Source organism: Gallus gallus, chromosome 2, assembly GCF_016699485.2.
Source record: "Gallus gallus isolate bGalGal1 chromosome 2, bGalGal1.mat.broiler.GRCg7b, whole genome shotgun sequence".
NCBI classification, from domain to species: Eukaryota; Metazoa; Chordata; class Aves; order Galliformes; family Phasianidae; genus Gallus; species Gallus gallus.
In genome coordinates, this window is record NC_052533.1 from 122,074,794 (window position 1) to 122,101,998 (window position 27,205).

General features: G+C 36.5%; 1 protein-coding gene across 23 annotated transcripts in view; it reads left to right on the forward strand.

Annotated features, from left to right (window-relative positions):
• Positions 1-27,205, forward strand: part of RALYL (RALY RNA binding protein-like) — a 380,415-nt gene that overhangs the window by 264,575 nt on the left and 88,635 nt on the right. Inside the window, exon 1 of one of the 23 annotated variants that reach the window (XM_025147095.3) lies at positions 1,436-1,593. The exons of 21 other annotated variants lie outside the window; for them this stretch is intronic. In XM_025147095.3, coding sequence (XP_025002863.1) covers positions 1,557-1,593 — 37 coding nt within the window. In that variant the 5' untranslated portion in view covers positions 1,436-1,556. Of the gene's footprint in view, positions 1-1,435; positions 1,594-27,205 lie in introns of those variants that run through there. One more of the 23 variants, NM_001199478.2, reaches the window with a different exon arrangement.

The window sequence follows — 27,205 nt, forward strand, 5'->3', positions numbered from 1 at the left end:
TTGAAAAATATCTGTAGTCAGCTTTTGACAGAGGAAGGAAAAGTAGAGGAATAGAGCCAGTATAATGAAAAAAATTAGCAACTAGAGGTGTGCCAGTGTGAGACTATGTGAGATACTGAATGGCTGAAAGGAAGAAGAACTGACAATGCACGAAGTTGAACTCTGTAGAATCTATACTGTATCTACACTGTAGATACAAACAAAAATCTGCGAGGAGAAAGAGATGGGAAATTTAATTTTAGGGTTGGAAGTTATTTCTTCAGGTTTTGCTTTGTTTCTTTGTTGTTTCTTAAGAAAATAACTGCCAGTTAATGATTTTAGATAGTGGATGCTGCAAACTTAACTGTCTTTGAAAAGAATTGTTTTTTGCTTTCTGAAACATGAAAGACCCATAGACACCAGGTGTAAATTATTTTTAATCTGAACGAGATTTCCTTGAGTAGTTTAGAGAGCTGTCGTCAAACCATGCATTGTAAATGGCAATAAGACTATTATTGTTACTTTCAAGGCATGTCATTTACTGTTTTTTCTTCACCACATCCTCTATCTTTAATCCTGAGACACTTCTGTATGTGTGGTACCTGGGTACGATGTCTTAAAAAAACATGAAAGGCCCAATTAAGAAATACTTTCACACTATTTTATTGAAGGCAAATTTGTTGCTGAATGAACTGAAATTCATCCTCTCTCCAGCTCCACTGATGTCTTCATTCCATGTCATCATAACTGTCATCTCCCTATCCAGTCAAGAATTTCTCCCTCTTTTCCCTGCCCATCTTTAGGAAGATGTCTGGATTACTGAAATAGTTGCATATATGTATGTGGAAGATCATACAGTGCTGCCACTTTTTTCTTTTCCTATATCCTATTAGCAGGTAGCAGTTGCAAAAATGAAAAACAAGAAGAATATTATTAAGTAGCATTCCTCAAATAGAAAACATTGAAAGGTAACGCACAAGGAATCATGAAAAAAAAAAAAAGTACACTGTGTGCTGCTTCCTGAATAACCTAGTGATAAGCTCAGAACTGCAGTCAGGATTTCACTTATCAACGTGTTGATTTTTTTTTTTTCCAACAGTAATTTTTCCTGAAGATTTAACTCATAATATTTTAATGTCCTCATATATATAATTCTATGCCATCTCAATGAAAAGTTAGCTTTCATTAGTTTATGAGGTCATTTATGCAATTCTGGTGTGCATCAGAGCTCTTTTGAGGAATCTTGCTATCGGACTGTCACATAGCACATCACTCCACTTTCTCTGGTTATATGATTATTTCTGCTCCGGATTTTATTAGATGCTATAATACACATTGGAGAAAAAATAGGAAAATAAATATGTATTTTTCTCTGAGCCTTGCAGCAGGGAAAATAGCTAGAGCCAGCAGCATCTCCCCTGGATTTTAGGAGAATGGTATTACCCTGCCTTTCTCTGAGAGATTGCTGGTTACCTTCTGTCAGTGAGCAACTGTCTCGCTGCAAAGCAGAAGCACGACCTCTTCTCTTTTGTCTGTGTTCAAGGCAATTACTTCTTAGAAAGTGGAATTTCTTCAGAATGACTATGTACAAGAGCAAACGCAGAAACCAAAGATGTAAGTAAAATGCAAACTTTTTTTTAATGCTCATTGAGTGGAGGGGAAATAAATCTCCAGTTTCATTGAAAGCCATGCCTTGCTTTACCCTGCTTTAGCTAAATAACAGCAGAAAAGCAAGGACAGGATTCCCTGCCAAATTTCCCACCGTTTCTGTATTGTAAGTGCATGAAAGAGCTTTAAAACAAAAAATTAGCTCACTTGTTTCTATGGTAACCCTCAGCAAGTGATTGCTTTTTAATATCAACAAAGAAACAGCAATCAAATGTAAGTTTAGTTCAGCCCACTGCCCTTTATTAGAAATAACGAGTGGCTAGTTATTCCTTTGCCTTGTCCGTGTAGGCACATTCCCACTTGATGGACATCTTTGTGGGATTTGCTTCAGGGAGCCAGCACTACCAGAACTTTAAGGGCACTTGATTTTCCTTTGGCACAACTTCCATGGAATTGACCATCTTCGCTTAAACCACAGAAAAAGAAAATGGGATGAGGGGGCATGCATGTGTCTTCTGTGTATTATAGAGACTCTACTTACGAAAATTCACTTGCTTCTAAGTGTACAAATTTCCTGGCAAGCACCTGTTTGACTCTTTAAATTGCAGTGGTATCAGCCAGGGGAATTTTAGTAACAATTTTGTCTCTTCCAGACCATTATTGCAGGATGAGTGAGGCAAGTAAAAATGAAGTGCTGCAGGTCAGGTCATGAAGTATGTGTTACTGTAAGGAAATCTAGCAAGAGGCCAAGTAATAAATAGTGAGTGTGTCTGAAGCTGAGAAAAAAAGATATTCTGCTAAGAAAAATGCCATGTAGGGACTGTGTGCTTTTAGAGGAGAGAGCAGGAGGGAAAGGCATATCAATAGAAAAGAAGATAAGTTTGGACTTTATTTGGACAGGGGCATTGCTTCTGTTCAGAGTTGAAGGGATTTATGCAGCTTTATTACTGACTTTGGCTTTAATTCCTCAGAACTTAATCCATATGGCTCCCCTTCAGTCTTTCTTTACCAAAACAAATGGATGTGCTGCATGTAGAAAGTTTGCAGGACTTAAATCCCTGCTAAGATTTCTGCCACAGAAATCAATCTGCTTCACGTTCAAATAAAAAGAATTATCATAAAATTTGTTCTCTTAACAGCAGTGAAAGGAAATCATTTATATATACAGGCATATATTAAGATATTAATTAATCTAGTTCATTTTAACGTATCAGTTACTATTATTGTTATCATGTAAAATGGGAGGAGTCCTATAGCCACCTGCTTTCTTGCCTTCTCTCCTATGCAAATCTGGTTGTGGTATACAGTAATTAAATTTGTGACTGAGTAACTAAGTTAGATTTTTTATTTGCCATAGCATTATAGTCATTCACGAGAACTTTACGCAAGGTTCTTTAAAGAATGCTTTGATGAAGAGAAGCTGCCTTCTTCCCCTTTCCCTTCCACTTCTACTGACCCCAAGGAGAATCTATGGTTTGCCAAGGGAAAAGGAATAAGAATGAAACATAATTAGAACAATCAGAATGAAACAGAATCAAGCTTGCAACTGTGATAGTAGCTCTTGCACTGTTTTCTATTTTAAGCTGTCTCTAATTTTAGGATGCCAATCAATAAGATACCTCAATGGAACTCTCTTTGTTATATTAGATGAAATGGTGAATATGTGGATGTTTCATCGCTCCCTCTTCATTAATTACCAATTGCAAAAGTATCAACAGACAAACAAATAAACTTGGGTAATTTTGATATTACTCCTATTCATATCACTCAAAGCCTTTTTGAAGGACAGATTTCACCTAGAACCCTGTTATTTTGAAATATCGTGCTTCTTGGTAGCAGCTGTGTTAAACAATGGACAAATACCACGTTTTCTATTCACTTAAGATGCTGAAACTTGAAACTATTTTTGGTGACCCTTTGTAAATAACAATGAAGGATATTAGGTGTATAATTTTAAGTATATGTAGGGTAAACCATTTTTTATCTCCTCACTATGTCTTAATAAAACACTTGAACAACTGGCATGAAGCAGAAGTGAGTTTTGTAGGCATTCCGATTCACTGAAATTCTGCTTCTGGATTAGGTGTATGCTGAACAGCACTATAAACATTGTTTTCCTAGCACTTTTTTTTTTTCTTCAGTGTTTGAAGAAGAGTGTAAAAGCATTTTGTACTTCAGACAATTTGAAAACACTCACATGAGGTGGGAGGATTGGAAAAGTAGTAAGAATATGACCTTGTTTTAATATAAAATATGGGGAGTCTCTATTTCCATTTTCTGTTCCAGGTACAAAACTGTTACTGGAGAATTAGCTGGGGAAAAAAAAAATCTACTTACCCATGTGCCTGCATGAACAGGATAAAAGTTCCAGGTCCCCTACGAATAAATTTCCAGCTGCAGCACTGTACATAACTTTGAAATTCAGCACTAATTTTAATGCTTTGCTTTTGCTGCACCTTTTGGTTTTAATTCCATGCACTCACATTAAGTAGTTTATGTATGTTATTCATTCCATACATGGTTGTAACTGATGAGAATCATAAATAAGTATCACAGCAAGCTGTGATCCCTAAATAAATTTTAGATTAAGGCTATTTCTGTATGACTGTTTGTCCTGCGTACATACACACATACTGAGTTTCCATGCAGATGTGTGTCCATATTTCTAGCATGCTTTATCCATAATTCAGGTTGTTAGCACATAGCTGATAGGCTGGTTCTCATTTCATTGCACAAACATAACAACTGAGTGAGAGGAAACCACTGTAAAAAATACAGTCTTAGAAACACTGAAAAACTGATAAATATGCCCTGCTGAAGCTTTTCTGAAACAAAAGGTTTGACTTTGGGGCAATAGCTGCTTAGGACAGTATGGTCAGGATAAACCTTGTGGTAGGCTGCAGTGCACCTGTGGGGCTTCTCCATGGAGAGGCAGTCATTCACAGTCTCTAGAGTGCCTCCAAGTTATGTTACCACCGCATACTATAACTTACATAGCTGGAATAGTCATTGCTATTTTTATGTAGCTGTGGTGTGAATTATACCTTTTTATTGTATCATGCAGATCTTGTGAAGATTTTTTTTTTCTTTTAAAACCAGTAGAGGATTTTTATTTATTTATTTATTTATTTGTAATGAGAAGATAGTCATCCCACTTCCTTTTATCCTGATGACATCTCTCTCCTCACAGAGGTATCACAAGTTTACTTTTAATTGTTTAGTCAGTTATGTTTCTTTGCCCTCATTCCCCAGGTTTAATTTGTTCAGTCCTAGATTTCCCTTCATGCAGAGTGCTGTAGAAATTTATGTCTACATTTTAAAAGGTCTAAATAGGTGATGGTAAATGGAAAGCAAAATAAATTATTTTCATAAGTTGTGCTTGTAGATGCTGCAGTGTAGAATGCATGTGACTCACAGTAGGTCATAATATCTTTGTCTTAAACCAGTACAGTACTTCACAAAATCACAGAATTGTAGGGGTTAGAAGGGACCTCTGACAATCATCTACTCCAACCCCCTGCTAAAGCAGGTTTCCTGCAGTAGGTTGCACAGGAAAGTATCCAGGAGGGTTTTGAGTATCTCCAGGGAAGGAGACTCCACAGACTCGCTGAGCAGCTTGTTCCAGTGCTCTGTCACCCTCAACATAAAGAAGTTTTTTCTCATGTTCATATGGAACTTCTCGTGTCCCAGTTTGTGCCCCTTGCCCCTTGTTCTGTCACTGGGAACCACTGAAAAAGGTAGAGATGTGCTGTCCACAGGGATAACTTTGTTTTTCAAGTAACCTTGTCTTGTTGTAGAAGGAATTTATTGTAGATCTACAACAACTGATGAGAAGTTATGTGAAATCCCAGTCAGAAGGAATATTTTGTCGTATCAGCTCCTTTGCATTGCCTTCTATACTTTCTTTTATTGATAAGATCCCATTTAGATGGGATAAAAGATACTGCCATCTTTTCCTCACCGATATACCGTTGTCATCTTACGTGTCCATCTTTACAGATAGGATAATCACTTTCAGCCATAAAAGTAGATTTAGCATTTGTTGAACCTTGTTATATCACCGTTTGATCAGCCCATTATTACTTTCATCTCCTTTTTGCCTATTAGGGCAATAAAGAGTCCCCAGTAGTGAGTCTGCTGCTGCTCAAAGAAAATAGCAGCCTTTAATAAAGTGTATGTTAGGAGTTAGCAACTGGAAAGCGAAATCTCATTGGGGAAAACAAGTGTAGTTACTGACCCAGATACATATAAGACAACTCTGCCTCATTCCTTAAAACATCAGAGACCCAGACAACAAGGGAATATCTCTTCAGCATGATATAGAGACAGCTTTCTTCACATAAAGCTATGCTAGAATAGCCCCAGGAAGTTCCTATTGCTTCATACTTTTTGAATAAGTTGAGTTCAGCGCAATTAGGAGTATCAGTAATAAGACTGAGTAAAAAGACATTCATGACCTGCAGGAGTAAAAATGTCATTGAATATTCACATCACATGGATAACATCTTTGCATGGAAATATATATATAATTGCTACTCAACAACTCAGGGACTTCAGGGATAGAAGAACTCTTCTCATATCTTTGAAGGGAATTCACTGTGACCTGAGAAGGTTGGCTTGTTTGAAATTATTCATTTCACAATGTCACTAGTAGTAAAATTTAAAATGTATGTCTCTCAGTGAAGCATACAGGGTAAATAAGCCGGAGCTTTTTCTTTGACCCTTTTTCATGTCTACTGTATACTTCCAAAGCTGACATTGCTTTCCTGTTTCTGGACTGTGTAACTTACTCAAAAGCACTGAAAGATATTTGTTCCAAAAAGCACCTTTGAGAGATTAATAAGCTGACCAAACTCAATGTGCCATACTTGATGCTCCCCACTTCTGTTTTTGGACTCTGCCTCAGTAAGTAAAATAGAGGTTTTGACCCAGTGGAGTAAATGCTGGGAGGAAGTACTAAAAGTGAATAGGAAATCCTAGGGAATCAAGAATTTATTTACAATTTCTCTTGAACGTGAGAAGGTAAGGAATAAACAGTGTCAGGACAGATACAGAAGGGACTGTTAAGAAAGCAGTTTGGGAGTTGAGGTTAACTTACCTGAAATATATCTGGAGAATGTAACAAAGAAGTCCAATAAATCTTTAAGGAGGAGGAACAAAAAACTTAATAGTAGCTTTGTCTTTGTTAAAAAGGTTATCATAATTATGTTGGGAGTGTTTCCTTACCTTGCAAATATAAATCAGTAGAATTACGGGCAATAATTAAGTTTCAGCAGAAATAATCATTGGAAAGCTAGGGAGACCTCATAAAAATGCATCAGCTATCGTGAACAGTCATAAAAAGGGAATTGTTAAAAAAGATGAACATATGCAAATCATGTAGTTTGGATTATGTGATTTGGAGAGTATTAGGGGAGTTAGCAAATGAACGTACTGCACCATTGACAGTTTATATTTGAAAGGTCACTGAAAAATGAAGCAGGTATCAGAAATGTAAGAAATATAAATGTAATACTGGTTTGCATACATACAGCTGAGAATTCCACTTCTCAGCTCTGCTCAGGCTGGGAGAAAATGTTACTGACTTCATCAGTATCACAATTTATCATTAGTAAAACACCATTCACAGTGTGCTGGTTATCAAAACTTACATGTTCTGGGATTGAAGCACTCCACTAATGACCTTCAGATCTGGAATAACTGGTAATAGTTTTAAAATGTGAAATCAATTAAAGTTACAACCATCAGATCTAAGGTAATCGTATTCTAAAGGAATCTATGTAGGAAGATAATTCTGGCTTTTAAATTGAGCAAACAGAAGTCTAGTGATTGGATGGACTGAAGTTAGATGACTGCTGGCTAAAATATATATTTTTTGAGTGCAATCAGTCACAGAGACAATTTACTAAAAGTGCATGCAATTTCTTCCTCTGACACTTAGTTTTCAAACCAGATTGCTCATCTATTTTTAAAAATCTCAACTTTGTGTGCTATGGACCAATAACAAAAATGTAATTATTAGAACATTATAGTATGCAAGAGTGCTATTGTATAGACTTAAACCCTCCAAAGCCTCTAAAAGTATGGGAATCTTGAAAGGACTCCACACTTCCTCATTTAACATTACATGAATTGTAACCCTCTGTCAGAATCTCTGTACTATGCTGTAGCAGAGACATCTACCTCCCTGCTCTGTAGGAGCAAAATCCCTCTGGGGTTCAGACCATACAGTCTGCTCTCTTAAGGCAAAATCCACTGATGCTTGTTTTCATAAAAAATAAAAACTTTAAATAAATAAATAAATAAATAAATAAATAAAGTACTTGTATGTAAGCAGTGATAGAACAAGAGAGAATGGCCTCAAGTCACAGCAGGGGAGGTTCAGAATGGATATTAGGAATAATTTTTTCTCAGAGTGATCAGGTGTTGGAACAGGCTGCCCAGAGAGGTGATGGAGTCACTGTCACAGAATCACAGAACTGTAGGGGTTGGAAAGGACCTTCAGAGATCATCGAGTCCAACCCCCCTTCAGAGCAGGCCCCCTACAGCAGGCTACACAGGTTGGCATCCAGGTGGGTCTTGAGTATCTCCAGAGAAGGAGAATCCACAACCTCTCTGGGCAGCCTGTGTCAAGTGCTCCATCACCCTCACTGTGAAGAAGTTCCTTTGCATGTTTCTGTGCTCCAGTTTATGGCTGTTTCCCCTTGCCATGTCCCCACAGACTGCTGAATAGAGATTGGCCATGTCCCTTTGACTCCCACACTTAAGATATTTCTAAACATTAATAAGATCACCTCTGAGTGTTCATTTCTCAAGGATGAACAGACCCATGTCACCCAATCTTTCCTCATAGGGGAGATAAAGGTAGGCCCTTTATCATCTTTGTGGCCCAAAGAGGTGATCCGTGGACATGTTTAAGGAAAGGGTAGATATCGTACTTACAGATATGGTTTAGTGGGCAGTACTGGCAGTAGGTGGATCGTTGGACTAGATGCTCTTTTCCAACCATAATGGTACCATAGTTCTATGATTCAGTGCAAGTCTTGATTTGCAAGCAATCTATTTTTGTTGTTTTTATAGATGACCTGATTTTTTTTCTATTCCCTTTCATGTACTTTCTCTGTAAGAACAGAGCAGTAGAGAACACCTCCGTCCTACTTCCAGTACAGTTCTTAAGTTCAAACACAGCTTGTAACATTGCGTCTTTCATAAAAATATTGACAGAATGAAATCTTGATCTTTATGACATGTGCAATCTCTTCTCAATACATCATTGTGAGTTTTTATTACTAAATGTAATATAAAAAATCTAAACAGCAGAGAGCTTCTAAGAAGTGCTACAGTGACATACTTCCAGCTGTAACCAGTGATAAGATCAAGCACAATGTGTTTGATCTTCATAAGATAAGAAAAAACAATAATAACTTTAAAAAAAAAAAAAAAAAGCACGTAAAGTCTCTCAGATAATTATCCAAAATCTGATAAATGATTATAAGGGTTCTTGCTGGTTTTGAAGCATCAGCCAATATCTAACTGCTGCAGAAACTGTAACATTTTTATATTGTAGAAGTATTACTCTTAGTGATTCCATGTGAGTAAAATCCAGGAACATTTCTGGGTGTTCCTCTGTAAACATTCCCCTCCTCCTTTCACACACGACTCAGAAGGAACACAGATCTCAAGTTCGAGAGGGTGACATTACTGTAAAACTTGTGAGCACACATGATCAATATTTTAGTTCCAGCTCCTATCTGTGGAGTACTCAGTCTTGCTTTTTTGCAATGAAGAGGTATTTCAGTCTTAAATTTCTGTTTTCCCCATTCCACCTCATTTCTTCTTTTTTTTTTTCTTTGTCCAGTTATTAGTGTTTTAAAGATTCTGATAAATAGGCTTTAATATTAGCTTACGTATGGATTAGAGTTAAATGTTTTTGTTCCCCTACCTAAAACAAGACATATCTTTCTTATTATCCTTTTCAGAAGTCTGCAGTGATCTCCACAAACTACTCGTTTGTTTTTTCTCTCAAATCCTGAACAAAATAAATGCTGCTGAGAGCTGCCTTTTGCACACACACAAAAATTATGCATATTGTGTTACAAGACTTCTTTTGACCCTGATGAGTTAGAAAATGCCTTAGAAAATCATCCAACTGTAATTCTTAAGATAGAGTACCAGTTGTTCTCCAAATTGCTGGTATCTGTCTTATTAATAGTCTCCAAAGACAGTTGTAGCGCTGGTTTTGGTTCACCCCCAGGTCTGTCACAAAGCTGTGTCTAGGTGTTGCCTAATAGCCTGGTTTTTACTGTGTGTGTTTGCATGTTGTTTCCTTAGGACCTACTGAAGACTTGGCTCAGCTACTTGCAGTGCTTCATTTTTACTTTATTTTTATTTTGTTACTGTAGGTCAACATGTACTATCAGCAGAGTACTAAAACCTAATGGCAGAGGTCCTCAACATGTATCAGGCTTGATTATTATTCTGAAAATGGCTTTTTCCATTATATATGCTATTTTTCAAAGTGGAATAATTTTTAAAAACGTATAGTCTATCATTTAAAAAATGTCTTCCAGGTTGAGAGCAGTGGGGAAAGGAGGGAGGAACCTTCCTGCTTGCCCTCTGTAGCTGAACTAAAACCCAAAGAAAATGTCAGGGATTTAGTACTTGTGGCTTAGAAAATGTCATCCCTGTGCTGAGAAAAAGAAACTTACATTACAACTGAATTTTGAGGCACTAGGTACTGATTTGATTTGCCTTCTCACTGGTACCATTTAATATCTGATACTTAATATTTTTGATCAGGACTAAGTCTTATAAATATGTATTCAAGCAAGCATGGATCTTGATTTAGCACATTTTTCATTACTATGATATATCCTAAAATAATTTTCAAGCATTAAGATATATTTTTTCTACAACTTCCTTTCATGAGAGCAGCAAATCTGTCAAACTTTTTGCCATTGCCTCTATATATTTGTTGCTGATCAGCTTTCTAGTAAGGTTATCATTCAGCATCCCGGTTCCCAGTAATATATTTTGATATATAAATAATCTATGAAATAACAGATACTACATTTCACTTGGCAGTGATCATTTGATGCAGATGCAATGAGTAGGAAAGTAAGTTTCTATTAAAGTAGGTTCACTAATGAGTAGATTGAGGTGTGCAACATGGGGACAATTTACATCCCCTATTGCTTTCTCTACCAGTTTGAAAATAATAGTGAATATGCAATGATTTATACTTTTGATAAAATTTGGCATTAAAAAAAAATGTGCATGTTTAAAGAAATCATTATATATGTTGTGGATATTTCATGTGAATGTATAGTAAGCCTTGATCCTCACAGACAGCACATGTTCAAAATGAGTCCACTTTGGTTCTTTTTTATTTCTATCAAAAAGTGAAATATTTTCCTGCTACTCACAAAAACTGTTGACTAAACAATGCCCCGAGAATAAATTATTTCTAATCATTAGAAGTAGGAATATTAATATCTCTGTTTTTATGAAATATCCCGTATGTGGGATTAATCCCTCCAGTGATTAAGTGAAAAATCTTTTTTCCAACTAAACATTGTGATAACAGTCCTATTTGGGTTTTGAAAGTAAGCACAAGAAGTTGTATGTCCCTATAACAAGTTGGATTTACATTTTGACTGGTGTCTGTTTAGAAAAAGAGGCAGCAGCACATCATGAAATGCAAATTCTGTTGGTTGGACCTGCCCACGAACTCCGCATGAATTGTAAATGTTTTTGTGGCCACCACAAAATCTGATTTCTTTCTTTTTCATAAAACCATATTTACATACATATTTGCACAATTTTTTTTAACTTCGCCTGAACATATGTGTACATTTTATTTCAACTCAGAATGGCTATTAGAATTCGATTTTCAAAAAAAAACTGATTATCCAAAAATGTTATTATTCATGTTGAAGAGCATTTTTACATTTGAATTGAAATATTATTTCTACAGAATGTACTGTTCATATTCAAATAAAAGAGATCTGCCAAAGAATCAACTGTATTTTACTATACAGTCAGCTACTGTCCGCAGATCCTCATAGGTAATATGTATTACCTACTGAATAGATAATTTGAAGCATTTAAACAGTCTATGAAATATTTTCTGTTCCAAAGAAGTTGTAGGTATGTAGATAGAAACACAGGTGGAAAAAAGAAGAATCGTGTACTAACTGCTGTAACAGGAAGTTTAATGTTTTTGCAGAGATTTACATTTCTCTTATGCAATGTTCTTCCTGCCAGGAATTTATGAGCCAGGAACATGATGAACAAGTGCTGTATGTTGAGAATTAAAATTAAAGGGAAGTGGTTGATATAAATAATTTCCTCTTATAATTTACTTGTGACTTGTGTAATGCAGTTTAAAATCAAAGATATTCTATGTGCAGTTAGATTACTTGTAAGTAATATAAACTGCTTGTGGCACCAGCAGAATTCACAACATGTATCAGAGAGCAGAAGGGAAAAATGTTGAGTGACAATTTGCCACCCCATGTCTGATGAAAGTCATTTCTAGCCAGAAGGCTTTTAACAGCAGTTTGTGCCTTTGAACATCTTCTCCAGATATTTTGTTTTGCTTTATTGATTACTTCTATATGAACCTAGGTTTTTGGTCACGCAACACTAAAATCAATGACAAAATTCACATTGACTGAAATGGTAGTATTACTAGAAATCAAGGCTTTATTGCTAAGGAAAAAGTGCCAATTATGTTGTTCTACACGTTGTGTTGACAGAAAGCAGCCATATAACATGTCCTGGGAGCTCTTCCTTCTGGATTTAACTTACACTTGAAGGAAGTGTCTTGCAAGTCAATGCCCGTTTATTCTCTTTCTTCAGGTACTTAGTTGGGATCTGTGTTGTAAATGTCCAGTGTATCACCATGTCCTGTAGTGGTTTACTGAGATGTAATGTAAGCTGCTACCATTGTTACACACAAGCATTAATGTTTAGGAATTATTACCGACTTAAATATTGCATCATCAAGAAGTATTCTAGTCTCCAAAGCAATCTGATTTTTCTACCTGTGAGTCTCTAAAAACTCCAGGATCTACCTGCATGCGAACAGTCTTCACATTATTACCATTCATATATGTAGGTATAACTACACACTAAGACAGCATTTAAACTGACTTCTAAAGTCATTTCTCCCCAGTACCTAAGTCAGGTGAGCCAATGATACTCCCACCCAACCCCATTCTCCAGTTTTCCTCCGTAGAGGACAGTGCCTAAGGATGGGCAGCAGTGAGGAGCTCTCCTCAGCATGGAGCTGGGATACTGGCAGGAAGGCAGCAGGAGCCAAGCTAAATCTAAATAGCTGGCAGACAACTTGTTTCTTTGCAGAAAAAAAAAAGAAAAAAAATAGTTTTAGTGAAATAGTACTTTACTATTAAATGCAAGCTTTTGGCAGTCTTCTCTTTACTATCCAAAAACTGCTTATGCTTCAAGCAAATGCAAATTAGGCAGCTAATTTATAAACCATACCTATGAGATTTTTTAAGGAAAGCTATAACTGAATACACTCATACTGTTCACAGTTATGCTATATATTTTATAAACAGAAATCATTCAGAAACACTAGGACATTAATGCATTTTAGCATTTTGTGTGACAATACATGGATTTGACACTCTCCAATTTAGAAAATATGAGTTTATGACTGGGTTTGAGTTTGTATTGGAGTTCAAAAGGTTTAATACCATCATATGAAGGTGAAGATTTTTTAAAAGGTTATTGACTGATCTTTTTATAAAGATGCTAGTCATATGATAGATTCTATTTGATGTTGTCATGGCAGAGTTACTGTGATATATTGACAGATTTGTCCAATGAAGAATGAAAGTTCCTGATGCTAAGAAAAACCTTGTTTTGCCCTTCCTAACTTGTTTAAAATAGCATGAGTAAGAATAATAAAACTTGTTAAAATGTTCTGTAGAAAGTCACGCAGTTATGTGCTATATAAACAGAACATTGTCCTGGGCTGTGATCTCTGGTCTTGAATCTGAGCCCTTAATTCTCAAAGGTGGTGACAGAACAAGCAGTTTAAAAATCAAACTCAGAGACAGAAAAAGCCAGATTCCTCCTGTTGAATTGCACCACTCACAACTTTTCCATACCGCCTTTAATCTGTAGGACACATATCTGCAAGTGCCTTTTATTTTACTTTCTTAGTAACATATTGTTTCTATTTATACTACTTTAACAAAGCAACTGTTTTCTTCAAAAGTATTCTGTATTATTAAATACTGTTTGATCATTTATGCATTACTTTGCATTTCTTCTTATATATCTTAAAGTAAGTCAAGTGTAGAGAAGAAGAGAGGGTGGTGAAGAAGAGAGGAATAGGAGCTCAGGTCATTTCATTCTGCACTGGCAATTATGTTCTTGTGGCCAGTAACTTGCATTTGGACAAGGGTCTTTTCCTCTCTTTACTTTGGGAAAACAAGGTTGAATCCAGTTTTGAAAAGAGGAAACAGCATCAAGTTTTGCCTTGGAAGACAATCATATGCTTGCAGACATATGAACATCCTCACAGAGAGGGTTTGGGATTAATTCTTCATCTGTTGTTTAAAATCTGTACATTTTGTTCTCTTTGTGCATAAAAAAGTTCGCAGAGTTTGCAGCAGCACAAGCTGACTTAATGAAAGATTATAAACCTACATTACTTCTGCTATGTTCCACTTCAGCTGATAGCTTTACCTGCAAGGACCAGGGATTCTTTATCTGAAATATGGCTCAAGCAGCTGGAAACTCAGCAGGTAGCAATGAACTCAGGAATAATAAAGATGGCTGTAGCTTCTATATGTCTTTCATCGATTTTAATTAATTTCCCCAGTGGAACGATTTCACAGCTCCTCTAGTAATTCAGGTGATATTTATAAGGCCTAAGAAAGTTGTATTCTGAAGAGATTCATTAATTATAGAGCATAACTTCATCCCTTTTTTTTTTCCTGATGTGTAATCAACCTGCTATTTATAATGCCTTTAATTTTATGGTGTGTTAGGCTGCTACATAGTCTTAAATAGTGTGTGTCTAATTAATGCTCTCTGATTTCATCAACACACATGAGCTATTCCTTCTGGCACCTTTCTTTCATTATCAGCATACCCATATTATTCAGATGTGGTACATAACAAGCATTATTTTATCCCTGACACACAAATCGTAACCTTATCTTGTGATGTATAACTACTGGCAAGGTCCTTAAATAAAAAATGAGACTGCAGTCCCATGACAAAAGACCAACCAAGAATATGTGCAGGTCACACCTGTTTCATTTCCACAGCTGTATAAATCTGATTTGCCACATAGCTGCTTAATTATTTTGATCATTGAATCAGTCTAGTCAGGAAAGGAGAGAACATTAACAAGGGCACTGATAGGCTCGGGATGTGCCTTTGTGAGAGTAATTAGCTTGATGCATGTTTTAATCAAAACTGAATGCATGTGGCCTTTGCTAGATATTACTTCAGCTCACACACGGAAGAAATATGTTTCTTCAATGCTTTTAATTTTAAACTCCTTTGAGAAATGTAATTTTGGTGCTTACCGTGATCCTGATAAGTGTGGCCATTAAGTTTCTCACTGAAATATAATTGTGAGTCCCTTGGATTTAGGAACACAAGTCTCTATGGCAGATCTCAAAACTGCCGGGCCCTGGGTATGTACAGTGAAGTTCATAAGGAGTGTTACTGAAGCTCGCGTGCTAAATCCATCAGCATCAGCCAAAAAATGGAGAAGCTAAGCTGGCTGATAAACTACCCACATAAACACTGTTTAATCTTTCTCTGCTTGTAGAAATGGTCATAGGTAATATTTTTAATCTTAGAAAATTGCTAAATGTGTAATCACTCCAGCTTACTGGGGTGAGTACTCTGATGTCTGTATGCAGTGCTTAGTGCTCGACTGGTTAGCACCAAACTAGATTGTTCATCAAACAGATGTCTCAGAGGCAAATGAAGTTGGAGTGTAGTGTAGATCGCTAAAAAAGTTACCATATTTCAAGCATGGATTTTGATAAATGAAATTATAGATATTTTTAAAGTGAGGGGTAAATTTAGGTTAATTCAAAATTAGATCACAAATGTTCTTTTTGTGATATGCATTCTAAAATGAATAAAGCTACATAAAAATATATATATCCACGTTTGGTAGCTGATATTTTCTCCAGCTTGTGCAATTTCTAGTTATACTGTCTCATACAAAATCCTGTGAATATATTAATCCTTCTGTATCAGAACTAAGCTGTTGCCAGCTGGGGTTTAAGAAGATATCCCTTTTGTAGCAGATATGTGCTGACAGTATTTATCATTGGAATCCTCATACAAGGTGTTTATCATGGTCTATGTGCTTCCAGGCTAATGCAATTTTTCTCATTTGAACATAGCCACCTATCACAAACATACCCTATAGAGGAGATATAATCATCCGTCATATCTTGAATTGGAAATGCTCAGGTGCCTTTTATGAACCAGCATCCTGTGAAGCCTTGAGGAGGAAAGTTTTGCTGGGTTCGATGCCAATTTCCATGGGGAATTCATTTTGGTTAAGGGAGTCTTTGTTTTGGGAATAAAGTGTATCACCTGTGTCAACTGGTGGGTGCTCTGGGTTAATTATGAATCTAATGAGAAATTGTGTATTTCAGCAGAGGCAAAGAATTTGCTATGCCTATATATCCTTGTGTTGGAAAGACCATTCACCCTTTATTCTGAAAATCTCATTGCACCACTGGATAGGTAGTAGAGATGTGGAGGAGGAAGGAGGATGAGAAAGACCTATACATCACTATATCTATCATTTTGTAGCTCAAGTGGGAGAGGGAGAAAGTGCTCTTTCCAAGTGAGATCCAACCGTGGCCCCCTGGTATTTCACAGATTACAGCTCTGATTTTCTCCTTGTCTCTGCACTTTGGCAGCGATGTGCTTATGGTGTCAGTAGCTCCTTCTGACTTCCTTAATCCTACGAGGAGAGATCCAAATTGTTCAGAAATGACATAGGCATCACATTAGTCATACAGTCTGACACCAGCATGGAAGTCAAACTACTCATAAGCTTTTTCGTGGCTGTAACACACAATTGTTATTTCTGTGATAAAAAGGCATATATCTCTTTCACTACAGCAATTTATGTTGAGAGATAAAAGTACGGTGTTTTTAATTAATTATCATATTGGAAATTTGAAATTAGAGAGAAATGTTTTGACTGAGAAATCAGCTATGACATGTCTTTCTTCAGGCTATTTGCATTAGGAGAATGTATTGCTGGTATAAAGCAAATTGCTTGCCATCCTCTTCAGTTACAGTGAATTTACAAAACCAAGTTTCCCTGAGGGCAGAATCTATCAAAAGCATGTTTTCACATGGCTTCAAGTTTCTGTTTGCCAGCACTTCTGCTTGGTTGTGGCTTTTCTTCTGGATTATGACTTTAAGATTAGGATGAATTCTTACTACCTCTTCATTTTTATTTTTCTCATTTTAAAATTGTAATAGGACAAGTTAAAGAGAAAAATTACAGATATTTGCTTTTATGATGCTTTCTGCAAACACCAGCACTGAAGGAAATTACTGGAGCAGTAATACTCTTAAGTGAGCCTTATGCAGCTTTTAAAAATGGTGTATATTTCTAATATGCAAGCATAACTGAACCTTATATTATTTATACTAAATTTCTTTAAATATTTGCCTTTTGTAAACTGAAACAACCCATTCAGTATTAGCAACAGCAAGGACTTTGTATTGTACAATGTCTAAAAGGCTGAGTTCTGCCTACGTCACAAATCCTACATCACTACAGTGAATTATGGAGTAACCTGAGTAGAAAACCATTTTGTGTTTTAAAAGGATAGCAATAAATGTCAGTGTGCATCCTTTGACTTGAGTATTCAAGCGATAAATATTTCAAAAGAGAACTCATTAGTCAACACCTTTATGTGGAGAATCTTGAGTTCAAGTCTGTTAGCTCTTTCCTTCCTGAGGGATAAGCAATAGGCACACAATTTCCTAATTCCACAGCTATGGGCAGGAACTCAGGGTTGCAAAAATTAAAAAAAAAAAAAAAAAAAAAAGATTAATAATAATAAATAATAAAAACACCTGTGTTTTATTATAAAAAATATGATTTATTATGTTTTAGAATAAAACAATTTTTAAAATTATTACTACTAATATCGGTTTATCTTATCTGCATTTATCTGGGCAAAAATAAGCAATCCCTTTACAAATAGAATCACATCCTCTGTCCCTTTTCAAGATTTTCAAGATTTCAAGATTTTCAGGATTTTCAAGGCCACCGTCCATGAATCTGTACATGTTATGCTGCCTTCTTTCTTGTTTCATTTTTCTCCTTTTCACTAAGCATCACTTTGGATAATAAACAGACTAAAGAACTGTAATCCTTTCAGTCAAGATCATATTAGATCTACAATCATGTTACAGCTTGTCCACAGTATCTCAACTGTATTCAGGTATTTCCTGCCCTTTATTTAAGGTCAGTTGTTCTCTCATTAAATATCCACATGAAGGCTGATTCTTCAGACCTTTCCTTGAGTACCTTGCTTCAAACCTCTTATTTTAGTCTCTGTGATCTTACTTACATCTTAAATCTTCCACAAATAATCACTACCTGCAAAAAGAGTCAGACCACTTATTTATTCTGAATTGTTATATTTTGCTGGTGGTTTTATCAGTGATAGATAGCTGAAGGTGAGTCACCTCAATTGACCAGTTTTTAGAGAGATGAGAGATATGATTTTCCTATATCATCTTAACTTTCTTTCTTTTTCTTTATACTGAATATGAATCAGTGATGGATATTAATCTGCTGTCTTCATATTTAGTGAAATATATGCAAAGGCAGGTACTAAATGTGAAAAAAATAATTAGCATGTAAATATTATTCAAGTCAAACTGAAGAAAATAAGTTGGTATAAACCATATATAGATAACAATCCATGTCTGCAAGTCTTAAATTTGCAATTATTGGATGTATTTATGCAGCTATGTTGAAATATAAGTACCTTCAGCAGTAATGTTTGAGATTGTTGTAAATAATTATTCATTGACTCTCAGAAGATTGCAAAGCAGTGCATTAATCTGTGACATTTCTCTTAGGAGACTATAAGTTATAATTGTTTTGTGCATGACTGTGGCTTTATCTTACAGGCTACTAAAAAGAGATCAGCTAGTAAATGTGCTAAGTCATAGCACAAGGAGCATCCATGCAGTCAGGAGGAACATGCCCAGAGCTCAGCCTGAGCATGATGAAAGTGGGACTGACAGGGCTGGCCGCAGTGTCTGTGTGAAAAGGCAGCATTTAGTAAAAAGATGACACCAGTCAAGTAAATCGTATCTCTAAGCTCACTAAGCTCAGAGCTGCAATGTCCACTTTTTAACACTTGTTGACAAACTGCAGTATGTTTTGAACATCCATGTTTTTAAGGTCTTCTTTGCAGGGGATGAGCAGGAAATACTAGTCGATCATCTCAAGAAGTTGCACTGGCTTTATACTACCTATATTTGAGTAACTCCTGGACTATTTGGAGGTCCTTCATTGATATACCAATGTAATACTTAGTGAGCTTGTTCAACCTGGAGAAGAGAAGGCTCTGAGGGGAACTCATTGCAGCCTTCCAGTACTTGAGGAGAGCTTGTAAACAGGAGAGAGACCAACTTTTTCATGGTTTGATATTGATAGGACAAGGGGGAATGGCTTTAATCTAAAAGAGGGGAAATTTAGATTAGATGTTGGGTGGAAACTCTTTACAAAGAGGGTGGTGAGACATTGGCATAGGCTGGCCAGAGAAGCTGTGGATGCTCCATCCTTGGCCCTTGACAGCCTGATCCAGTGGGTGGCAACTTTGCCCATGACAGTGGGGTTGGAACTAGATGACTTTTAAGGACCCTTTGAACCTAAGCCATTCTATGATTCTGTGATTCTTCAGACACAATTTGCAATTGTGTCATATAGAGGTTTCCTGCAAATGGTATAGGATCACTGTATCCTTAACAAATAAAGACCTTTGCTGAAAAAAAACCAGAAGAAATGCATAGGCCAGTAGAAGCTTTTTGAGGATCCTGAATGATACATTGAAAAATACAGTTCACAGATTATAACTTAGCCAGATCCAGTGATTGTTCAGCTTAGAAAAGTTGATGCAAAACCCGACTCTTTCATGAGGAGGAGAGAGGCAGAAGCAAAACACAAGCTGTTTCTGGGGCAGATCCACAGATCAGCTAACGGTAATGACTGAAAAGCTTCATGAATGGTACAACTGGCCCTGAAAGAAAATTCATATCTCAAGGTCCTAGTAGGGACTACATGTCTTGAGAGGCAGTCACAATAGCAGCTTCTGAGGATGGACTGCTCACTAAATACTTTATAGTAGCAGTCTCATGGCATTGTGTTATAAAACTGCAATATGAGCAGCATATGAATTAAAAAATTATCAGTTTGTTAATGCAAATACAGAAAACAATAAGAACTTACTAGGTACTCCAGATAGGCTGCATTTCTAAACCTACATCACCCTTAACAGTTTTGATCCATGACATGGGTAACATAAAGTAACATCAAGACCACTCTTTGTGTCATTGAGGCTCAAGGAAGAATATATTCTTGTGGATGTGTGTGCATACTGACCAGAAATCCAAAGTTTCTATCAATGAATCTCTGAGGCACATTTTTGGGAAATACCATTGTTCTCTCTTTAGACAAATAGCTGTACTTCAACGGATAGTACCCAAATATCAAGAATGGATTGTTAATACCTGTGGGATAGGCATCTGCCAGTCATTTATAAGAGAAATGGCTGTGTATATTTGCTTCTTGTATTAATTGCCATCACTTAAAGGTATAGAGGTTTCCTTTCAGACAGGAGGAGCAGCTCCACTGACAACCTTCTCACTCGCAGTGTGGAATGGAAGTTAGCTTAAGACAGTGGGCCTTCAGATGCCTGTTGCAACAACCTTTGCTTTTTCACCCTGTGCTGTAGCACATTTGGATCACTCAGCTCCCACCTGACATCAAGGGCTCATTGCAGATGCACCACAGGAATAAAGGCCACCGTGAATTTTTCACAAACCTACTTTGGCCATGGGTGTGCTATCATATAGTAATGTGCATGTTTATCAGTTTCATCTGTAACATTCAAAATTTTGGCAATTACCTTACCAATTCCATATGGAAGCACAAAGGAGATGGGGGAAGATGGAAAGGTGTTTAATTTATTTTTAAATGATTAGTTTTTAATGGCTTGACAATTTGCCTTTTGGGAGTAATTAGGTTAGAGATAAATGTAAATTAAATGAGAGGTTTTCAGTTTGGGTTGCTCAGTAGATGAAGCCATTGGGGCCAGTAGAAACTGTGATCTGCCAAAATTATCGACCGACTGTAGAGAGATAACTCTGCTGTTATTCTAATTTAGAACAGTTTACCATTTCATATATTCACATGTATGTTTTAGTTGTAACTCAGATATGGCCATTTCACTAAAAGGAAGCTGTTGCTGATCTATGAGAAAAATACTGATGTTATTAATGAACCACATCACACAGTTACAAATTCAGTACTCCAATTAACACTGGAGAAACCTGTATGAAATGTTCCTGGTTGTGTGGACACATCACACCTTAGTGTGTAGTCTCCTGCAGTGACATGACACGGCACAGCTGGATGCAGTGTGTGAGCCCACAGGTCCCTGTGGCTTGAGTGCCTGCATGTCAAAACACATGCAGGGTATGAAAGGTAGAGATCCATTCCTACTGAACCAGCACTATTTGCTTCCATGTGGCTCAACACAACCTAGCTTATGACTGCCTTGGATACAGCTGCTGATGGGGACACCTGTCAACTGTGTTCAGTCCTGATTATGTGGATTGGCTGTAAGAAAGTTTAGCTGTTCTGTAGCTCATTACGATAAAAGACCGAATTCTCAGAAGTGATCACCAAACAACATAATGTCCTGTTCTTGGACTGGAAAGAATAAAGGATGATGACTTTTGAAAGTGTGTGGGGGAGAAAAAAATAGCAGAAAAAGCTGCATTTATAAGTAAATAAAGGTTGAACTCTTCACAAAATACAGCTGGTTCTGTATTTTATTGTTTTGTCAATTGTTCTGTTGCTTTTAGGTTCGGTTGTTGTTTTGTTGTTTGATTGGTTTTTAATACTGGCACACAAATTGATAACCAGGTTAATGACTGAAAGAATTCTTTTCAAAATGAAGTATTTTGGCTGTGGTACCCCCTGTTTGGCACTGTTATGTCTTCCTTTTTGCCAGTTCCACAAAAGTGCAGACCTTCAGATTCATGCCTCCACTCACACTACAGGGAATTAACACTGCAAGATTCTTGCACAGTTTCTGCTGCTTGATAAAATGGAAGTTATGGACATAATTTATTAGTTAAGTAAATATAAATATACCTCATGAAAAGTAGAATAAAATATAATTATTTTTTAATTGTATACTTGCATTCAATTAAACTTGAAAAAATGGTGCATTTTCTGGGATTATTATTATTTTTTTTTTTAGCTTTCCTTTTATTGATGCATGCCAGTAAGTGAACTACAGTACTGACTATATGAGCAGAACACCTGTGATTCACTTCTTTTCTGGTATCATCCTACATCAAAATAGGTGTTCATGTTTAACTGTTGGTACAACTAGTGAAAGCAAAGACTAGTTAATATTCTGCATAAATAACAATCTGTGGAAGTACGAAATACTGCTAAATATATATTTTTATTTAAAATATTACTATTTTAAATACGTTCAAAAATTAAATATTAAATATCTATTTGACTAATTTAGGGTGATTATTTGTTACTTTATAAGGTTAATGCAATTTAGGATTTTTTTTAGGATTTTTTTTAATGCTAATATGTAAATAAGAATAAGTAAATTAGAATAATTTATAAACAAATGTTATAGAAATATTCCTCTAGTGTGGAATTTGTGTTATTTTTTATGCTATTTGTATTTTATCCTAATTTAAAAATCATAAAATAAGATTTGAATTCAGTTATAGATGTTATAAAAACATTTCCTACATTAGAAAAACTTGGAACCTGGCAATCTGGCTATGGGGGATGTTTTTCATATGGAAATTGTCAAGCAGTTTGTTCTTTTGATAACACATGAAAAATGCATCTGGGTATTTGCATATCCAAGAATACAGGCATGCTCCATAGAGCTTCAGCATACTGCAGTATGAAAACTAAGACCTCAGGTCTGTCCTTAGAATCTGGGCAGCTCTCTGTGCTGCACTACCATAGTATGCTCCCACACATGCCAGAACATTTCTCACAGGCAACCCACAGACTGGTATGCAAGCTGAGCTGCCTGCAAAGCAGTCAGAAGTACAGAGATGAGCAGATGCAAAGCAGAACATATCCAGCTTATGAACATTAGGAGATCTGAGTAGAATATTTATATTCTCAATGGGCCGGTCTCGGTTCAAGTGCCCTCCTGTTCCCTGTATCCTACACTCTGGGCTGTATTACTCCTCTTTGTGTCAATGACAGTATTAATCTCTACTTTTCAGCTGGTGTCCTAGCAGAAAAAAATGTGCTGTGTACCATCCATCACAACCATCCTCATCAGCATGTATCGCCAGTGATAGCCTATCTTGAATAACCTGTAGAATCCAAAAGTGAGTCACCATTATTTGCAAGTGAATTTTGTTCTCTCCTGGGCACAGTTCTTCATACTCAGCTGTATTTCCCACCTTTCCAAAACTGCAACGCACATCAAAGAAATAAAGCACACAAGTTTTAATTTAGAGATCACAACCAGACACTAATTATTCTACATGATGAGATGTCAGCATGTTTACTTTGCACATTTTGGAGAGAAGGATTTATATTCTTTAAATATTTGAGCAGGGCCTGAGCGGCTGTCATCCCCTGAGTGCAGTAGGTTTGAGTGCTGTTTTCATTTAGAAGCAGCAAGTATTAACCTAATTTTTTGAATGTAAGGCAAACTAAGATGCAACACTTTGGGTTACTTGCTGCAAAGAAAAGGGGAAAAATAAAAAATAAAAAAAAAATCAAACAGCTAGAGGAACCAATGTTTCCAGGCAATCATAAATGAATAAATGCACTGAAGGAAAACACGAATCCACCCCAAATAGCAATGTATCTCTCCCACATCAGAACTTGGGAATATCTTGAAGAGAGCATTGGTTTTCTGGTGGGTAATAGACGCTTGATCATGGCAGGCATTCACTTCTTTGAGATGAAGTTGAGAAAGCATTTCCATGTTCTGGTTCATGACTTTCTATTAATCTCAATTGTCAGAACACTTTAAAGTGAGAAACAAAAGCATTTGGGGATCAACACTATAATAAAGGAAACTGTGTGCACACAGAAAGGGTTAATTGCCATGATTGATCCTGCAGCCATTATGGTGGTGATTCAGCATCCTAGTGAATGGCATAAAATGAAGAAATGAACACATTTACTACAATTCATTGTTTCAAAAGGTTGTTTTCAGTTATTTGTGGTCCCTCTATGAAAGGAAAATAAGGGGCTGGGGGGCAGCTGCTGGTAAGAAAGTAACAAGGTCCTGTCTTCAAAATACCCACAGAAAAATACAGATTAAGCAATGCTATGCCCTCAAGTACACAGCCATTCTAACTTTTTTTTTCCCATGAACTCATCTGCAACCATCACACAACCACTTAGAATTTCCTGTTATTACTTCTGGAATCCATTCATTTCAGGCAGTGACATCCTGAGTCCCTGGGAGGCTTTGTTGTTGGATGTATTTTCCCCCAAATAAGGCAGCTCAATATGACAATGACCATGTGAGTGAGCTAAGGTAAAAGGCCACAGTGTTCTTCCTTCTTATGAGAGTTTACTGTATTCCATCTCAGTAAGTTTAATATATATATATAAATTCTGTTATTATGCAATATATGATTGAACAGTGAAGAGTAACAACACTCGTAACAAATTTAACAAATCAGATCTTACCACAGACTTAACTGAAAGTTTACATTAACACAGAGAGCATTAAAAACTCTCATAAAGTTGTCTGGTTATTTACATGAGCACTGCTTTTCCACTGTGGCCTAATTCCTGGGAAAAAAACAAAACAAAACAAAACAAAAAAACTATTTTTAAACACAGAATTATAAATACTAAGAGTGATAAACAGCAATAACTGTTATGGGAAAGGACTGTGATGCTGATATGACAATGGAGTGCAGGTGTGCTTAGTCAGTTTTGTTGGCGAGTGCATATCAGGGCAGCATAAATACCCTTAAGGTTTAGTTGTTAAATGTCTAGCTATGCTTCCAAGTGAAAAATGTATCATGATGCTAACAGAGGTGTCTGATAAGGAGCTGAATATTAGGAAGTAAAGGATTAGGAGACGGTATACTGAAGCAATGTTGAGTTGCATTCATCTTTATTCAGAGAGATCATCTGGCACAGTATTTTTCTCTGGACATTTTGTTCATTGCAATGAAAGGTTTATGAAAGACTTTAACTGAATTAAAGTAACAATGGTAAGGCTTTAAAAAATCTGCCTGCATCTTTTCTTGTATTCCTTTCCTCATTTCAAATGACAAGCTTGAGATTAGTGGTTTATGCAGTGTGTCCAGAAGATTAATGTTTCTAGGTGAGCTGAGAGAGCTGTTTCATTTGATCAGACACTGGAATTTCTCATTGCACTGGTAAAAAAAGGAAAAAAAAAAAACAACAACAACAAAAAGTCAGTTCTAAAGGCTGCAGGTGCTAACATTTCAGATAGGTCTACGCCAGCAGCATTCCCTTAACAGTGACAACAGATAGCAATTTCAGTTATGATGGTGCTGAGAATAAAGCATGTTTTGTTTGCTATATGAAAGCAATTGACCCCAGAATCCACTTTAAAAGCAATAATTTAACTCCAAGTTCAGGAATTCAATATTCCTCAGTGTTCCCTTGCAACCTTTTATTTCTAGAAACTGTGTAATAAAGATGAATTGCAGAACTTAACAAAAAAAAAATCAAGTTGAAAATGCATGCTTGTATTGTGATTGCGTTCATATGCAAGCACACATGTATAAGTATATGAGGGGAAAGGTAAATACAGCAACATTGATGATCAGAGGGCTGGAGCACCTCCCCTATGAAGAAAGGCTGAGGGAGTTGGGCTTGTTCATCCTGGCAAAAAGAAGTCTGCGGGATGACCTCATTGCAGCCTTTCAGTTCCTAAAGGGAGCCTATAAACAGGAGGGGAGTCAACTCTTTGAAAAGATAGATAACAGCAGGACAAGGGGAAATGGTTTTAAGTTGAAGGAGGGAAGATTTAGGTTGGATGTCAGGGGGAAGTTCTTTATGAGAGTGGTAAGGTGCTGGAACAGGCTGCCCAGAGAGACTGTGGATACCCCATGCATCCCTGGAGGTGTTCAAGGCCAGATTGGATGGGGCCCTGGGCAGCCTGGTCTAGTATTAAATGTGGAGGTTGGTGACCTTGCCTGTGGCGGGGTGGTTGGAGATTCATGATCCTTGAGGTCCCTTCCAACCCGGGCCACTCTGAGTAATTCTGTAGGAACATTATATACAGTTTAGAAACCTTTATGAAAATTTTACTCTTGGGGAATCTGTTTGAATTTCATGCTCATGCTCCAAAAGAAACAGTCTGGCTTCCAATAAGAACCTGTATAAATAAGGATTATGAACTCCTAAGCTCCCACAGCCTTCAAGACAGAGAATGTCTAGGAATGTTTATTGTCTTGTCTAGCTCTATATGTTTCTTACAGCAAAATAAGTAGAAATTAAATTCCAAAACTTTTTTTGCAAACATTCGGGCTATCTGGTTTGCTCAAATAACACGTTCTGAAGAAACAAATTGGAAATCTCTTTGGCTCAAAACTTTCTGGTGAAAGGAAGTGAGTCAGATTGGAGGAATTCTTGGTTCCTGCATTCTCTGAGCCAAAATTACTTAATTTTTTGTGGGTAGCAAAGACCTACTGTTTGTATGGCAAAACCAAAGAAGACAGAAAATGTTACCGGGAAACATAGAAGAATGTAGATCCATGTACTGTTAGAGTAAAAGAGTAAACAGTAAACTGTTGGTGAATGACCAATTTGAAATGGTATTTTTTACTTTTACATTTTAAAAATTAAACAATGTCCTGTATGTTGTTATTTTTGTAGTACCTTTGATATTCAGATTGGATTTAATGTTTCACAACAATTACTTTGTTTTCTAAAATTATTTTTAGAAATCTATTGCAATGCTTCCTGTTAGTGATTCAAAATATATGCAAATCAGTATCATTAAGAGTATGAAGTACACCTTATACCCCTTGCAAGAGAATTTCTGAAGGATCATTCAAAGTGTATTTGCATGCAAGACCAAACATAAATTTACAGTAGCAGACAGCAACAGTCTAAAAAACTGAAGTGAGAATGATGATGATTTATGTTTCTAGAAAATATTTTTGACAAGACTTCTGAGATGTTAGCTGTGATAATGGTTAAAGAGAACAGTAATTGAAAAAGGAGTTGAGGGAATGAAAGAAGGGGGGATTATAAAGCTGAAACAGAGCTCACTTCTTGCTGACAAACACATTTTCTTTGAAAAAAAAAAAAAAGCTAAAGCACAAA